General features: G+C 36.8%; 3 protein-coding genes across 3 annotated transcripts; all 3 read left to right on the plus strand.

Moving 5' to 3' along the window:
• Positions 1–311: 311 nt before the first annotated feature.
• On the plus strand, positions 312–3,903 carry LOC127971941 (protein YIF1A). The gene is made up of 9 exons (XM_052575278.1): positions 312–511; positions 825–863; positions 1,192–1,433; positions 1,611–1,715; positions 1,970–2,048; positions 2,516–2,573; positions 2,832–2,987; positions 3,103–3,196; positions 3,285–3,903. Exons 2-9 carry the CDS (start codon positions 833–835, stop codon positions 3,441–3,443), a joined length of 924 nt encoding a protein of 307 aa, XP_052431238.1. The 5' UTR covers positions 312–511; positions 825–832; the 3' UTR covers positions 3,444–3,903.
• A 147-nt stretch (positions 3,904–4,050) lies between these two features.
• On the plus strand, positions 4,051–7,900 carry LOC127971940 (forkhead box protein N2-like). Its single transcript, XM_052575276.1, has 5 exons — positions 4,051–4,699; positions 5,150–5,727; positions 5,805–5,926; positions 6,075–6,130; positions 6,887–7,900. The coding sequence occupies exons 2-5, from the start codon at positions 5,188–5,190 to the stop codon at positions 7,177–7,179; spliced, it is 1,011 nt and encodes a 336-aa protein (XP_052431236.1). The 5' UTR covers positions 4,051–4,699; positions 5,150–5,187; the 3' UTR covers positions 7,180–7,900.
• A 1,045-nt stretch (positions 7,901–8,945) lies between these two features.
• Positions 8,946–17,921, plus strand: LOC127971726 (atlastin-3-like). The gene is made up of 14 exons (XM_052574939.1): positions 8,946–9,111; positions 10,307–10,534; positions 10,721–10,855; positions 12,147–12,251; positions 12,343–12,393; positions 12,712–12,768; positions 13,161–13,253; positions 13,354–13,492; positions 14,572–14,699; positions 14,782–14,838; positions 14,928–14,999; positions 16,024–16,215; positions 16,311–16,550; positions 16,658–17,921. The coding sequence occupies exons 2-14, from the start codon at positions 10,331–10,333 to the stop codon at positions 16,724–16,726; spliced, it is 1,542 nt and encodes a 513-aa protein (XP_052430899.1). The 5' UTR covers positions 8,946–9,111; positions 10,307–10,330; the 3' UTR covers positions 16,727–17,921.
• Positions 17,922–18,003: the final 82 nt, after the last annotated feature.

Below are 18,003 nucleotides of genomic sequence, written 5' to 3' on the forward strand. Positions count from 1 at the left end.
AACTCAATAAGTTTGAAACTTAATAAACTGAGTGAAACTTGCCGCTGTTTTACGATTTATTTTCTCTTTCGGTTGCCTTGTACTACACGGGCCACTTTCTTTTTTTCTTTTCTTTTTTTATTGCCTTGCTTAGAGCCAATCAAAATGTTAGAACTTCAGTTTACGCAACCGTCATTTTAACCAATGAAATTGTGGTATTTTTCATCTCTGCCACGCAGGCACATTTCTCATCAGCCAATGAGAAGCAAGGCTAGGCGGGTGTAAGCAGGGTTGCCAGGTCTTCTCAAGAGAACCCACCCGAACACTACTCAAAACTAGCTCAAACTAGCCCAAACGCGTTTCAAGGGGGTCTCCGGTTAAAAATCGCATACCAGGAGATAAATATAATGTTATATAGTCGTTTCAACCCGCGGACACGATAAACAACGCGCGGCAACAGTGTTAAAGTAGACATATTCGGCGGGAAAACCGCGGACGTGGCAACACGGGGTGTAAGGGTGAAGGAAAACCTGTGAGTATAAGCTAACACGAGAACTTGTTTAGAAAACAATATTTTACATTTAAATTATAGGTGACTACCGATCATTTGTATCCGCGTTAAAATAAGTGTCTTAGTAATAATTCTGGTACCGCATTCAAGATTAGCATGACATGTTTTGTTAGGCATCTTTTAGATTAGCTAACGTTACATAGCAAGCTAACGTTAGTGTATTATTAGTAACGTAGTCTGATGCTGACATCAGATGCAACATATTAGCGGCAGGCTTTAATCGGTTGTATTGTAGATTTGAAGCTAATCAAATTGTTTTTGGGATTCAAAACAGCAGAGAAGATGGATTTCCAGCATCATGGATACCGTGCAAGTACGTATGGAAGCACTTGGCAAAACATTGTTGCTCTTTTAGATACGTGGACAACAACATACTCTGTACTTTAAAGTCAGCAAAGCTTAAATTGATTGCATCACGAGCAGTCTGGCGTCAAAGTGCAACGCAGATTGTAAAGTAATTATATCTAATTAGATATCTTGGTTTGATGACGTGTGAACTCTTTAACTGTTTTTGCCACATCATATTGTAATTAGCTACTAACATCACAGGTCATAGTTGAAGAATGAACTTTGAAAAAGTGTGATAATTAACTGAATGTGATGTTGCTTTATCAGTGATTTTTTTTTTCCTACCCATGCAGCAAAACCCAGAGCCAGAGCATCTCCTCCCAGTGGGGGTCCGCTTCTTTTTGATGACACCAGTTCTGGGCCCCCACCCATGAACAGCCAGAACTACTATAGTTCAGAATATAATATGGCTGATGCATCAGCAGGGGGTCAAGACCCCGGAGTGGGAAACCTCTTTGCTGATCCAATGGCCAGTGCTGCCATGATGTATGGCTCATCACTTGCCAATCAAGGCAAGGATATTGTGAACAAAGAGGTGAGATGCCATGTTCAACTTAAGGTATCACAGTGTATGTTATGTCAATGAAGTGGAAAGAGTTGACCCAACTGTAGATTTCAATCATGCATTGCATCTGGCTTCTGATAAATGTTAAATAGCAATATTTATTGTGCAATTGATTGTAATTTTCTCCCACCTTGTCATCTCTTATAGATTAACCGATTCATGTCGGTCAACAAGCTGAAGTATTTCTTTGCAGTTGATACCAAATATGTTGTGAAGAAACTGTTGCTTCTCATGTTCCCATACACACATCAGGTAAAATATTAATTTCTGAAGAGATAATTGATGTGTATTAACATTGTTTTCTCACTTTAATTATAATATGCATTAAACATAGTGTAAAGTTTTTAGTTACTTTATAATAAATTTTATTATAAACTTGTCTTGCATCACCTAGATGCATTCTCATTTATTGCGAAATTTAAAAGCTTTATCTTGCACTTCTTTGAACAGGTTTAAAATTAACTTTTTTGTATGCTATTATATTTTGTATTTTATGATGAAATCAGGACTGGGAAGTACGTTACCACAGAGACACTCCCCTCATACCGCGCCATGATGTCAATGCTCCAGATCTCTACATACCCTGTAATTAATATTTATTATTCATTCTGAGCAACCAGACAAATCATTGATCTGCAAAATCATTAAATCTCTTGTTTTAAAAAATTCAAACTTAATCTTAAATCTGTGCCATTTTGTTGCCACAAGTGCCACTTTAGTGGATTTTCAATAAACTCTTCTTCTCCTGCTGCCAATATTCTCTTTCCGTTTTCAGTCAAGTCATGGCAGATTATCATTTGAAGAGAATCTTGCTGAGAAGTTAGGTTTTATAAACATGTTTATCCCTAGCTGCCTTAAAAATAACTCCTTGTAATGGCACAGAGATTTTATTGCTCCCTTAAGTACTAGGATATTAAATACGAGCAACAGTACCATCCTTGCAATTAGTTTGCCATATAGTCAAATCAGAAACCATATATCTGTGAATTTATAAAGTTGTTGCGTTGTGTGCACTTATGATTTCATCATAAACTTATTTTGCTTTCATCTAGCAATGGCTTTTATCACTTACATTTTACTGGCTGGAATGGCTTTAGGAATCCAGAAACGGTGAGTAGTAGTGGTTTTTACAGGAAACTGACTCACACACTGAACTTTCCACTTTATGGATGTGGGAGTGCTTTGACAGCCTAAGGGATTCATATAAAAATACATTTAATTAGTAAATTAGCCTATAAAATTCAATAACGACCCTACTAAATGGGATTCATATCAGTAACCTCAGCACTGCCACATTCAAGTAATCTTTTTGACAGTGTTTTATATGAGACATGATTAATAATTTTTTCGTTTTCTCTACATGTTCAGGTTCAGTCCAGAGGTTTTGGGTTTGTGTGCAAGCACAGCTCTGGTTTGGATCATCATTGAAGTTCTTGTCATGTTGCTCAGTCTTTACTTGCTCACAGTTCACACAGACCTCTCAACGTTTGACCTTGTTGCTTACAGCGGATACAAATATGTGGGGTATGTTTCGGTTGGATATGATAATGTATTTTACATGTCTGTGGAAGAGCCACATTTGTGACGGGATCGTGTTTTATATAGCATTAAAGATGTTTTTTTATTTTTTATTTTCCAGGATGATTTTCACAGTGTTGTGTGGACTGTTCTTTGGCAGTGACGGGTACTTTGTTGCTCTTGCTTGGTCTTCTTGTGCTCTCATGTTTTTTATTGTAAGTTTTGTTTAGAAATATGGTGCTTACATATGTAAGTTTTTCAAAACATTTCTCCAATTAATTTTATTATGAATGTTTTTTTCAGGTACGTTCTCTAAAAATGAAGATCCTGTCTTCATTCTCCGCAGACTCAATGGGTGCCGGATCGAGCGCCAAGCCCCACTTTCGCTTGTACATTACCTTGGCATTAGCTGCCTTTCAGCCAATCATCATTTACTGGCTCACCGCTCATTTGGTCAGATGACCTACAGTATTTATACTATGAAGGAACTTAAAAATGACAATGCTGGACTGGGATGGTTTCAAATTTTGGCATTGTTACAGAAAAGTGGCTTACCATGGTTGTGTTTTTTCACGGAGGATGTATGTGGTCTTCAATATCGACTTCGTCAGCATTGTCATCTGCAGAGCAACTGTTTAATATAATTTAATTGTGTTCTTCTGCCATTGTTTTCACATGGAGTTAATGGGAATATAGCAGTTTGACTGCTCTTGTGTCTTTGCCATGCTACTATAGTGTCACAAAATTCAGACTTCATTAAGAGGCATGCTGATTTATCTGCCCTGTGCTGTGATTCTTGTGTGATGTGCAATCGGTGAACACATGGTCAACTCAAGTGTCCTTCTTTTTCTGGTTTTCTGTGCATGAACAGCAGTGTTTTCTTCTTTATAGCAAAATAAAATCCCATGATTTAGACTTTTAAGATGTGCAGAATTGTTTATATCTTCTCAGTTATGTTATGATACCAATAGTCTACAAACAATACCACGTGAAAGATTAGGTGCAACATACATATTACGTTTCAGTTCAGATGCTGTAAACACTAAGATGCTTTTCCACCAAATATTTGACCCTAGACCACAAAACCAGTCATTTTTAGCAATAGCTAACAATACAATGTTTGGGTCAAAATTATAGATTTTTTTTAATGCCAAAAATCATTTGGATATTGAGTAAAGATCATGTTCCATGAACATATTTTGTAAAATTTCATACTGTAAATAAATAAATTCTTAATTTTTGATAAGTATTATGCTTTCCCAAGGACTTTACAACAACTTTAAAAGCGATTTTCTAAAAATGTTGAAATATTTTTTTCTTCTTCAGACCTTTGTATCTCAGCCAAACCATACATCAAAGGAAAGCTTATTTATTCAGTTTTCAGATGACGTATAAAAAAATGACTAATATTATTGGATTTGTTGTCTATGGTCACACAGAAGTACAAACGGCGAAAATTAATGTAAAAAATAAAGACAAATTCGTTTCAATTGATGAGTGTCTCTTTAACGAGGGGGGTCGCGCGAGGCGCGCCGGCTGCAAAGCGTCCTTCTGGTTTCCAAGGAAACGCGGGAAAGGACAGAGCGCAGACAGGACAGGATAGTGCGAGACATAACAGCTTCTTTTGCAGATTTTTAAACACCTTTGACAAAAACTTTAAACTTCTTAAAGAACAGAGTCGGAGACTGGATGCTAGAAATTCGTTCCTACTTGTTTAGGTAAGTTTTGCGCTTTTTTGTCTTTACATAAAGGCTTCACCCGAGCATGAATGCTTGGGTAATTATTGTAAATGTAACTTAATATTCTTGCGCCATTTTCTCAGGTGTATATAGAGCACGTGGCTTGGCTTTCTGTGTTTGTCAGGTGATAGAATAATCGATTTGTTTAAAATTTTCTTATTCATATTTCGCATTAATTATCAGCGAGCTGTCCATCATACCAGTGTTTGTTTAGCGCCAGTTGAATGGTATGTTATTTCTCGGTTGACTACCTTGCTCAATCATTTACTCGTTGTGAACTCAGAATTGAAAAAAGTACTGATACAGCCTTCTTACCTGGGTTTAATGCATTCAGGTTATTGACGTATGAAAAATTATTTTTTTTAAATGTGTGCTTGTTTAAAAAAGTAAATGTGCAATGCATTAATATTACGCTATTAATATTAACAGGTGAATGTGTGGACCTGTATCTTGCAGCTGGGAGACCAATGGAGAAATACACACAAGCACTGCCACCCCATTCTCCTTTATATTCCCCTCAAAATAACTCAGAAGCTCGATCTCCCTCTCTTCCACAGCCTGCGTCCTTCCCTTCCTCCCCAACCACCCAGTCCTCCTATCTTCACTTTACATCAACCCCTCTGGCATCTGGAGGGTCACATTGCCTCAGTCCCTCCACAGTATCTGACCAGGATGACCTGACCTGCCTCAACTGGCTGCATCAAAGAGGAAACCTGTTGCCTTTGCAGCCACTGCCCAAAATCAGCACACTGCCCCAGACGTTAGATCCCATTCCTGTCCAACAGCTGCCTCTCTCCCCTGCCAAACCCCCGTACTCTTTCAGCAGTCTCATCTTCATGGCGATAGAAGATTCGCCTGAGAAGAGGCTCCCTGTGAAAGGTATTTATGAGTGGATTGTCGGCAACTTCCCCTATTATAGAGAGGCTCCCGGTGGATGGAGGAACTCGGTCCGACACAACCTTTCCTTGAGCAAGAGCTTCCAACGAATACATAGAGACAAGAGTCAAGTGCGTCAGACTTCCAGTCAACTCTTTAGTTTATATTGATTAGTTGTTTAATTGATTATTCCTGCTTTGTTTTGCAGTCTGTTGGAAAAGGTTCATTATGGCGTGTTTGTCCAGAATATCGGCCAGCTCTTCTGGAAGTTCTTAGAAAAACTCATTACTGTCATCGTACCAATATTAACTTGCTGAGCAAGCCTGTTTTGTGAGTTTGATTTCCTTTTTTATGATACACACTGCCTTTTAAAGGCTTAATATTGAATTATCTGATGTATTATGCACAACGGCAGAGGAACAAATGACTCGTTCATCGGGATACTGATATATGTATATCTGACCTCCATTATGAACAGGTTGGAGGCGGCTGATAATAGGCAGAACACCTTGGGTGAGACTATGGAGATTTCAGGTAAGCCACAACTGAACACAGCTTTTAAATGTATTTTTTTATTAGGTTTTTTGGAAATGGAAATCATTCTAATATCGCTGTTCACTGCTCAAGAAACATTCTGAATTATTATTGAATTAACAGTTGTTCTGCTGTTTTTCTTTGATTAGAAAGTTTAAAAGAACAGTATTTTTTAATATATATATATATATATATATATATATATATATATATATATATAAATATTCAAAGTCATTATAATGTCTTTAATGTCATCTGTGATGAATACAATGACAGTATTCATTCTTAATGACCCCAAACTGTTAAATGGTGTTGTGTGATATGGTGTTTCTCCTGCATGCACTGTTTTGTTTGCTAGCCTTTATCCACTTTTTTCAGACACGGTATGTTTGTGAGCTGTTGTCTTGGTAATGGCCGGACATTACCCTAGCAACCTATAGCCACGTTGACATTATGGTCGTCTTCTCTGTGTCAGGCTGTTTTACTAGAGGGTCACTTAAGTAAAGAAGTCTCAGATAACAGACCGTTTTCTCTTTTCATTTGCAAAGATTTTTCACCATACAGTGCTAATTGAATAGTAATAATACGGTAGTACAGTAACCGTGAATTAGAGTTGTTTTTGTGAATAAAAGAAAATATGCAGCTGTGGGTTTTATACAGAAGAGAGTCACAGATAGTGGTTGTAGTCCACTGTGGTTATGTATGATACACCTCTCTTAATTCCATCACAGACTCTTCTATTTCACTGTTCCTCAGATCTAGATTCTCTGTCTTCAAACCCGCCGTGCTCTTTGACACCGGATCATGAGGAGCTGATCCCCATGGAGTCTGTGGAACTGACAGAGGTTGTCGGCGAGGATTCAGAGAAAGATCCACTTGCAGACAGTGGTTACATTGAGTTACACTATTACCAGTATCAGCAGTATCAGTACCTGGTTCTTCCAGGAGACAGTGAGTTGGATCTGGAGTCGGTTGAGATACTGCAGCTTGATGCAGAGGCTCAGGAGGCTGCAGGGTCACTGCTTGACCTCGCGGGAGGCAACCACTGACAGCTTGCCTGTGTGCTGTGTACAAGCAAGGAGGGTTAATGGGGAGATGGGGCCACTGTGAGGACTCTAGCCTTGATGTACTATTGGCACTTTATAACTGCCTGAACTTTTACTTACTGCCATGAAAGGTGCAACATAAGCAATTAAAAAAAAATCTAGTGATTTAAATAAAACATTTGTAGGGACTGACAACAGCATTGTGAGGGTATCCTTGGTATTAGTGTATAAAAGGTTATAAAGCATATGCAAAATGCTTTTATAAAGAACAAAATATTTATTGTTTACTGTCATGGTTGAAAAGTAATATTTCATGCACTTCCCTGCCATTTTAAATCCCTTCCATTAAGATTATTCTAAAGATTTGCTGTTCTAAATTCAAATTAGAGGTTCTGTTGTGATTTTTTTTTTTACAGTATGAAATTGTTCAAAATTATGAACATGTTCAAGTATTATTGAGATAAACTGCCAGCAGGGTAGATGGAAAGATTCATATCGAACCCTTATTTCTTGAATGTTGATTATTGTCATGCTACAACGTTCTGTTGTGATTAGTTTTCTGTGTAGTATGATGCATGTCATATTTTGATTTATTCACATGTTTATATTAGTAAGTTGACACTAGATAACACTCTGATCCCATCCTCTTCATGTGTAACTCATGTAGCAATAAAGTACTAAAATGTTATGTTGAAATCTTTACCTGAATAAAGCTCTTAGTAGATGACAGATTTAACCAGAGGAAGTTGAGAAGTGAATTAATGTCTTCTCATATGGCTTCATTTATAAAAATGAAGTTAGGTCAGATTTTTTTGAAAATCTGACCTAACTACTCCAGATGACACGCCATTAGTTTAAACTGTCATACTTGAAGGTACAACATAAGGCATGAAAACTATTCAGATGCAATACTAATGTAATAGATGAACTGTAAAAGTGAGTAGCAGCTTGTAATCTAACAGGATATGCCGTCACCATAGGAAGACTATATTGTCAGGCAGGACTAAACCACAACCCCACCCTAAATCTTAACCGTATCATTATAAGGATGTAGTATGGGTCGGGTCAACACAAGGTTTTCAGTATGTTATCTTTTTTAATGTAATAGTATTGCACTTACCCTTACCTAATGAATCATGTAAATTAACAATTTATTGCCAAATATTTACTTTTAATAGGAATGAACTCATTATAAATGAACTGTTTTTTTTTCTTATAGCTTTTGGATGTAGAATCAATTTATGAGTGCATGCAAAAATGTCCCTTCAAAAATTATTCATTTGGTGCATGTGCTATAACAAACATATTTAACTCAAGATCTACATAAACCAAAGGCTGTTGTGTAATGTAGTAATGTTAAATGAGATGTGTGTTCATGGGTGCTGGCTACACCAAAAGTGAAGGCTGCCATACCAGTGTGACTCATTATGGAAAACCTAGAAGACACTCCCTAGATGTCGTGCAAAACTTTTTTGAAAAAAAGGAGGAAGTATTGCTTGTACCAATTTCATGTTGGCATGAGCTAACGTTAATGTTTTTAACAGCATTAGCTTACTGAGTAACAAAAACAGGCGTAAATGTGCGCACAATGTAATCAGAGAGGTGATATTTAATTCATATTAAAACTAAAGATCAAAATATTGTTTCACGCTTATAAATCACTAGGCTCAATAATATTTACGTCCTCTGATTGGACCGTAGCAACAAACGCCTCTTGTCATGCTAGGCTGCTCTGGGTTCTCTTGGATGTTGTAGTTTTTGTGGCCTTCTTGACGGTTGGAGTGCATTCGAATTCGTTTCCAACAAAACTACATTTCCCAGCAACACGCGCGGTGGGACGTTCCTTGACGAACAAAGTTGTGTTCATTAAAACTGCAACGTTCGTAATCTGAAACGGAGCCAGTGGAAGGTCTGCAGTGATAAACGAAGCATAAGGTACTGGAAATGATTGGTTGCTGTCAAAGACGATAAAATGTAAACTAGCTCAAGACACACTTAAAATGGCTTACTTTAGTTTCGTCCATTTCTCAAATATGTTGTCGGTTTGATTAAAACTCAATGCTGGGGCGAGGCGATAGTAACCAGCGAGTTTTATGTCAGCAAGTTTGGTTTCTTATTGTTATCATATACATGCATCTTGTAAGATGTTGCCAAACAAACAACTTCTGATTCTTTTATGGACAATATTTCATAAAGGATCTGGAACTGAGCCAGTCAACGACTGGAGGCGCATGCACTAATGTTTCAGATTTACTCATGAATATTTACTATGATTTAATTAGACCCGGGGCCTGTTTCATAAAACAAGTTTACCAAATAAGCCAGGCTTATTTCTGTTAGTCTTAATTTTCTGTCCGTTGATTTGGTTCAAAGTACGTCAGACTACATGAGGCTTATCTGGTAAACTCGTTTTATGAAACAGGCCCCCAAACAAAATCTGAAGCCATTCTGAATGCGTTTAATGGTTGACATTAGCAAGTTCATATGTGCATTTATTATATTTGACATAAGTTTCTTAGTGGCAGTTGCCACGTTTCTTATTACTACATGCAAAAGCATGCAGTACTGCAAGAATCTGTAATTATTACATATACTGTTCAGAAACAGTGAGGGATTCCTGACATTTCTCAGCAGGTTTTTCTGTAACTACCAGACCTCACCTTCTTTTTTTTCTTTTTTTTTATATTCATCATGTCTATTTTATTCCTCAGGGTGTGTTGTTTCATTTATACAAATATATGTGAGCAAACTCTTCCACTATATGTAGAAGTCAATGGGTTTGACTTTTCCACAGCGGTGTTGATTGCACTCATTTGCCCACGAGTGAAAGCGGTCTGAATGACTGAAACAATGAATCACATTCAAGCTGAAGTCTGTCAGCGGAGAATAGCATGCTTGAACCTTTTAGCTGGCTTGCCACATCGCAATTTCCCAATAAACTCTGTCCTGCCAGCCAACAGCGCCAGTACTGTCTCAATCATGTCTCCCAGATATGTGATTTAACACACTGTCTTTGATTTCCAACAGCTAGCTGTAAAGGTCAAAACTAATTGTGGCATGCACTTGAATATGAATGTGACCTTATTTTATTGCAGCCAATGAGCTGAAACATTTTAATTGTCGCCCATAGTAAGCGTGTGATATAGGACAGAGGATGAGGGGCAATCCTGGGCCAGTTCAGATCGTGACCGTCAACAAGGAGGAACACTCCTTTGACCTGGACACAGAAGCGCTTGGTAAAATTCTCTTGAAGCCTGAGGTTCGAGATAAGGATGTGGTGGTCGTGTCTGTCGCCGGTGCCTTCCGAAAGGGGAAAAGTTTCCTTTTGGATTTCATGCTCCGATACATGTATAGGAAGGTCAGAAGAAAAACATTCAATATTCAGATCATGTAACGCAGCACATCATTTAATAATAATTTACCCAATTTTCAGATTACACTTCCTAATATAACCGGCTTACTGATGGTTTACTGCTTTTGAGCAGGAAGCCAGGCATATTTATTCCCACTGTAAATTCACTTCTTATTATTTTGTCCTCTCCAGCCTGGTGAGGACTGGCTTGGGCAGGAGAATGAGCCTCTTACTGGTTTCTCCTGGAGAGGAGGATCAGAACCAGAGACCACTGGCATCCAGCTATGGAGTGAAGTTTTCATTGTGCGGAAGAAGGATGGAAGTGAGGTAACAAGCACATAACAGCAGACAACTAACCGTGTTCGTGTGGTCTTATTCAGAACTGGTTAAAGGTTTTACTTCCATTTTTTTTAAATAACAAAAACTAATGATTTTCATGATGGTTTTTGAACATCTGCTTTCTTCCACTAGTGCAGTCAGTCAGAGTTGTGAACTTGCAGTTAGTATTGAGAGAGAAATAATGCATTGGAATAATGGGTAACATTATTATGCACAGGTTAGATTGTGAAATCTGCATGTGAAAGTTTTCACAAACATCTTTGTGTGAAAGGGGAGCATTTCGAAAGTGTTGTTGGAAGAACTTTTCTGTTTGTAGTATATAGTTGTCATGTGAAAGTACCATAAAATGTATTCTTACTTGACGAAAAATTGTAAGATCAACTGATTGCACACAGCAAGCAAAAAACAAATATTCTGGATGGCCTTATAATTGTCTTATGATGAAAATTATATTTCATCTTAACATGATTAGAATTCGAATATTTGCGTAGTTAAAATTGAATTTATATTTCCTCTTATTTAGAAAACTTTAACTTCACTAACATTAAAACAAGGATAAGAACAAATATGTGTGTAAGCGTGTATTGTGAATTAGGCATAATTTTTTTTGTTTAACCAAACAAAGGTCAAAACTTTTTTTCCTGTACTTAATACAATAATCCACTCAATTGTTAGTGAATGAGACCCATTGTTTCTCTTTATATCTATATATTTAATATCTGCTTCTAATTCACACTAGGTGAAGGTGTCACAAAACAAATAATTTGCTGTGTGGGCAGTTTAGTCTGAATGAATGATTATGACCAGGTTATTTTGAATTAATCGGTCAAAATCAGCTGGAGCAATTACTGAATTAAGATCTGTTGTAGTGTTATGTTATATTTAGGTGAAATTCCTCACAGTTCGTGTCACTAGTGGAGCATGTTTGAGATATGATAGGAATAAAGAACTGAAGGAAGAACTAAATTGTTAGTATTAGCCAGTTTCAGTTCCCCAGAAATGTATTACGGCAGTTGCATTATCAGCTTTACTATCTGAAATCTTATCTGGTGGTTCATGTCCAGTAAGCAGTCTGCACTTGCAAACATCCAGATTCATAGTAAGTTAATGGTTATGTCACTTCCTGTAAAGATTTTAGCATCTGTCATCTGGCTTAATGCACAATGTTTTAATAGAAAACATCAAATTACTTTTTCACAATCTTGAATCTCTTCCGGTCACTTTCTCTTGAGATTGAAGAACCATTGTATTAATAAGAGCATTTTGTTTTTCTCTGTAGGTTGCTGTGGTCTTAATGGACACACAAGGAGCATTTGATTCCCAGTCCACAGTGAAAGACTGCGCTACTATCTTTGCCCTCAGCACCATGACCAGCTCTGTCCAGGTTTCCACAAAGCATCTCTACAGTTTAGCCACAAATGATTTAAAAGAAGACTGGAATTGTTTCACAAGTTCTTTTTTTTTTTTTCATGTAGATTTATAACCTGTCACAGAATATTCAGGAAGATGATCTACAGCAACTTCAGGTTAGTCAAATCACAAGTAGCCAAGAATACAGCAGTCTCAATCTGAACTGATTTATCTTGAGACTGTCCTGCGATTTTGATCTGGAGAATTGATCATTGTCATTTATTTCATGTTCTTACTGTGTATTATGTGGAACAAGCCCTACGCATGCTAAAACCCATGAGAGAGGTTGTCTTTTTAATGCATTGCCATTAAATTATTGATGCATCTGTTTTTAACCATTCCGTACAGTATACCACAGTTATACGTTCTTTTTTTCTTGTTTTAAACTGTGGTTTTATTCTTTTAAAGCCATCTGTCATTTTTGGTTTTTGTAGCTGTTTACAGAGTATGGCCGACTGGCAATGGATGAAATCTTTCTAAAGCCTTTTCAGGTATGAACACACCTTGTTTAAACTGACATTGTAATCACCTCTGTTTAAATGTCTATACCTTTAGTGGAGCGTGTCATCTGTGCTCAAATTTGTATTACAAATTTGTGGTTTTTACTAAGCATTCATTTAACTTCATAAGCACAATAACCTCAGGACTTTAAAAGAAATGTGATGAAACCAAGTTATAGTGATGGAATCAGATGGTAGTATCATGGTATATTTGAAATCTTATATTGGATGATCATTTTTATATCCCAATGTATTTATATCTGTAACCAGAATAATAATACTGTGGTAGTACCAGGGATAACAGAGCTCAATATTATATAAAAAAAAAAACACCTATGCGTTTCTATGTCTTTCATGCCGGCTCAAATCTTTCTCGCCTGCAGTCACTTATGTTCCTCATCAGAGACTGGAGTTTCCCGTATGAGTACAAATACGGGTTTAAGGGAGGAAGTGATTTCTTGGACAAACGTCTGCAAGTATGTGACTGAGAATGATACTCATGTTTGGTATGTTCAGTTGTGTGTGCCTGTGTCTGTAGTGATATCTCTGTTATGTGTTTTTCCTGGGGATGTTCAGGTGAAGCCGACACAGCATAAGGAGCTTCAGACAGTGAGAGAGCACATTCACTCCTGTTTCACCTCCATATCCTGTTTTCTCTTACCACACCCTGGCCTGAAGGTGGCAACAAGCCCTGCTTTCACGGGACAACTGTGTGGTATTAGACTTCATTCATGTTTTACTACACCTATAACCTAGGGATGGGCACAACTACCAGAGCATTTAATAGTGCCAGCAATGATCCATTTTAAAAACTGTATTTAAAAAAAAACATCTAACATTTTTATACCAATTTTTTGATTTCAAAGCACTTTGTTCAAAGTGCCCATCCCTAATTCTGCTGGTACAAAAATGACATACACTGCTGAATGTTTGGGGTTGGTAAGATGTTTCTAATGTATTGGACGGAATCTTGGTTTGCACATAAATGAATGCATTAACTAATTTATCTAACAATGAGCAATGCGTTTATTACAATATGATTATTAATCTTTTTTAACATTAATAAAAGTACAATTTTTCATTCTTAGTTCATTTTAGCTTGGGTCCTTTAATATTAACAGATAAAACTTTGGATTTTAATAATGTATTGGTTAATGTTGCAAATAATATGAACTGAGATTAATAAATGCTTCACAAGTATTTTTCAATGCTAATTCATGTAACTAATGTAGTTAAATAATGTTAATAAATGGAACCCTATTGTAAAGTGTTACTAAAAAGTTGCTCAAAATAAAACAGTAGTAATATCACAGTTTAAAATTAATGTTTTCTATTTCATGTATTTTGAAATGTAATTTAATCATGTGATTTCCATCTGAAATCATTATTATACACACATTTGGATCTCAAGAAACATTTTTATCACAGTTGAAAACGGCTGCTTAATATTTTTTATGCAAAATCATTGTTCCTTTTTTGAAGATTATTTGAATATAAAGTTCAAAAGATTAGAATTTATTGAAATATAATGTCTTTGTAATGTTTTAATAACTTGCACTGTCACTGTTGATCAATTTAATGCATCCTTGCTAAATAAAAAATATTTAGAAAAAAAAAAAAAAGAATCTTGCTGACCCCAAATAATAGAGCAAATAATATTTGTCAACACTCCACTTAGTTATCTGCATCCCTCAATCTGAGCTTAATTTTCTTTTTTACATCTCTCATTTTATACTAACATTCTTGTTATTTGTGTCCTAACTCTCTCTCTCTCTCTCTAACTATCGCTCTCAGATGTGGCTCCAGAGTACAAGGAGCAGTTGCGTGAACTCATTCCCAACCTGCTGAAGACAGACGAGCTGGCTGTGAAGGAGATCAATGGGAATAAGGTGACCTGCAGGGGCCTGCTGGAGTACTTCAAGGTGAAGCTCACACCTGGCTTATGATCATCTTGATCTTTGTTTGGTTAAACAGCATTTAATTTTTTTTTTTTTTCACTGTCAGGCATACATCAAGATATATCAGGGAGAGGACCTTCCACACCCTAAATCCATGCTCGAGGTAACAATGCCGTTTTACTGATATTTGGTATTCATATATGACTGGTCACAATATGTCATGTTGTTGAATGAATGTTTTGACTCATTCAGGCTACAGCAGAGGCCAATAACCTTGCGGCTGTGGCGTCAGCAAAAGACCAGTACTACAAGAATATGGAGAAGGTTAGGCTGTTACACACTCATTATACTGTATGAACAGTAAATACAGTTCCTTTTAAAAGGTTAATGCATATTATTGCTGAATGAAACCAATACTAATACTACGGTTGTGCTGATAGACAATAGTAGCGTGCATCGACTATAGTCTATCACCTTGATGATATCAAGACGATGATTATTATTATTATTATTATCATCAGTCTAGTAAAACTGTCTAATTAATAGTTGGGCTTTATTCAATAGTATTTCTTTTTCCACATTTTAATGTTATAACCAGGGTTGCAAAGGGGTGGCAAATCCCTGGAATATTCCCAAAAATCCTGGACATTTTCCAAACTTAATGGAATATTTCTGAAATTTACTGGAAATTTCCCACCTTTTTGCAAGCCTAGTTATAACCAATCACACACGATTCTGTGGAGCTTATGAATGCAATGGCCAATCAGAAGTGTTCAGATGAGTCATCGCACAGATGAGTTTTGTTGTTCCGTGCACACACTTGCTAACTGAATTCTCTCATCATAAACAAAGTTCAGATGTATGTGCAATATAATTTTTAGATATGTGTTCATCATACAGTGTAGATAGCTTCACTTCTTTTAAAGTGCAAAAACTTGCGATAGTGATGTTGTTTGATCATGTAAATGTTCTCCGTTTTTCTTTTCTGTAGCTGCTATTTGAATAACTGAGGAAATGTATGGATTATAATTAGTAACTTACAATGTTTCTTGTAAATGATGTTATACTATTTCAGTCTTAATAAAAAAAAATATTTTATATATTTAGATAATAATTACACTAACATTAGGCTGCTTTAGCCTTAACTTGAAGTTGATTGACTGAATTAAAGATTTTTTTTTAATATTAGTATGGTGTATCGGCAATCTCACAGGCTGATGATAGAATGATATGACTATGGGGCATATCGGCCAACTAATGCACATTTTTTCATTTGCATTGATTAACAAACCCAGTATCCATTTAATGTCCTTTTATTTATTTTTCACACATCCCCGCTCACTGTTAGGTGTGTGGTGGAGATCTGCCTTACGTGGCTCCTGACTCACTGGAGGAGAAGCACCGTTTCTTCCTGAAAGAGGCCCTTCATCTCTTCTCCAGCACAAAGAAGATGGGTGGGCGGGATTTCTGTCACCGTTACCAGGAACAGCTGGAAAGAGAGCTGAAAGAGCAGTGGGAGTCCTTCAGCAAGCACAACGAGGTAACAAGTGAAAAGAAACAGCGTTGAAAAAATTAATGTGTGAAAAGTATTTCAAAACTTTTTCTTCATTTTATGAACACTTGTTGTCTTTGCAGTCCAAGAATGTTTTTAGTGCTTTCCGGACACCTGCAGTGCTGTTTGTCCTGGTCTGCCTCCTATATGTTCTGTCAGGAATTTTATTCTTCATTGGCCTGGAAACTATTTCCTTTGCATGTGACTGTGTAGTTGGCCTGGCCATGATCGCTATGCTGACCTGGGCCTGTATCCGGTATTCTGGCCAGTACAGAGAAGTAGGCACAGTCATAGACCAGGCTGCTGGAGTAATACTAGAGCAGGTACATAATATTCCTTTAATAATTATACATATTAATATATATATACATTTTTAAATAAAGATTAAAACATTTACTTATGTTGTCTAAATTTTTTTTTTTTTTTTCAGGCCACAGATGTGTTAAACAAGACAAGAAGCCAGGGTCAGGTGGCTGCACAACAGAAAAAGACGAGATAGCTTCTCATTCATACGAGATGTAAACTGCACATGCGCCACCAGTAATGTTAAAAAATAATGCATATCTCGAAACATAGCACTTCAATTTCTACTTCTAATGCAGACTGACTCATTTTGTCAGATTATCTTAAAGAAGATTTTTAAACAAGACCAAATATCACAAACCAGCAGCTGTTTTTTTCAGGGACCGGTGTAAGATTTAGCGCAAGGGCTAAACTCTCCACAGAACTGCATTGATATGTTTACAGTTGTTCAGCCAAAGACATCCTCTATAGCAGGTCAGGGTTGTATAATGTTTAGATTGCACTTGTATTGCACTCAGTAGACATGTAACCTGTTTGTTCTCTTTAGCCAGGAATATCTTTGCACATGAACTGCCATTACTTCATTAAGGCATGAGCTTGATAAGATGTTTAGTATTAAAAGCGTAACTATATTATGTGATCTTTGTACCAAATTGTGGCCTTCTATGCATTCCATCTTGTACACATCTATGATTTAAATGGGAGCTTCTGTCAGTAAGCTGTTTCACTTGTGTTGGGTTTCATAATCAGGGTAACAAACATATATTATTCCATCCCAATGTACATGAGTGCTGGATTGGTTCTGTTCACTTCCTCTTAACTGCTGGCATGTTGTTGGGTGTTCAAAACCATCCTGATACTGTCATCAACATGGACTTAAAGTATTGATAGAAAAGCTAACATTAAATGTTCATCAGTGTCTCTGGGAAAGCTCGCTCATTGTGAACTGTTCTGTAATCAGGTTCATATTTGCTAATCTTTAGTGAACCCCTGATTTGATTCTGTTATTGGCATGATTTGAGCACTGTTGAGTCTTATGACTTTCCATTTTTAATTTTTGTCCCATAACATTCCTTGTATGATGTGCTGGTGAAATAGCATACCTGGAGAATCCAGAGTACCTGAAATCATTTTTCCAGGTTTTTAAAGACAAAGAAAATATGCATTTGTCCCCCAAGGAATGTCTGTAAAGTGTATTTGTGGCACTCTTCTTTGTTGCATTCCACCAGATCCTTAGTTGGAGGCTTTGACTGTGTTACCTTCACTTTTTCAACCCAGTGGACCTGCCTAAACTGACCTACCTGGGATCGTTCTCTGTCTCTGTATATCATTTTCATTGTTACATGCACTTTATATATATCCCAAAAATAAAGCTATACGCATGCCATACACTGATGGGTCGTCTTTGTATACAGTTAAAGGCAGAAATGTGAAGAAGGTTCAACGTTTGTACACTAGGTGTCAGCATTGATT

Source organism: Carassius gibelio, chromosome B14, assembly GCF_023724105.1.
Source record: "Carassius gibelio isolate Cgi1373 ecotype wild population from Czech Republic chromosome B14, carGib1.2-hapl.c, whole genome shotgun sequence".
Classification (NCBI taxonomy): Eukaryota; Metazoa; Chordata; class Actinopteri; order Cypriniformes; family Cyprinidae; genus Carassius; species Carassius gibelio.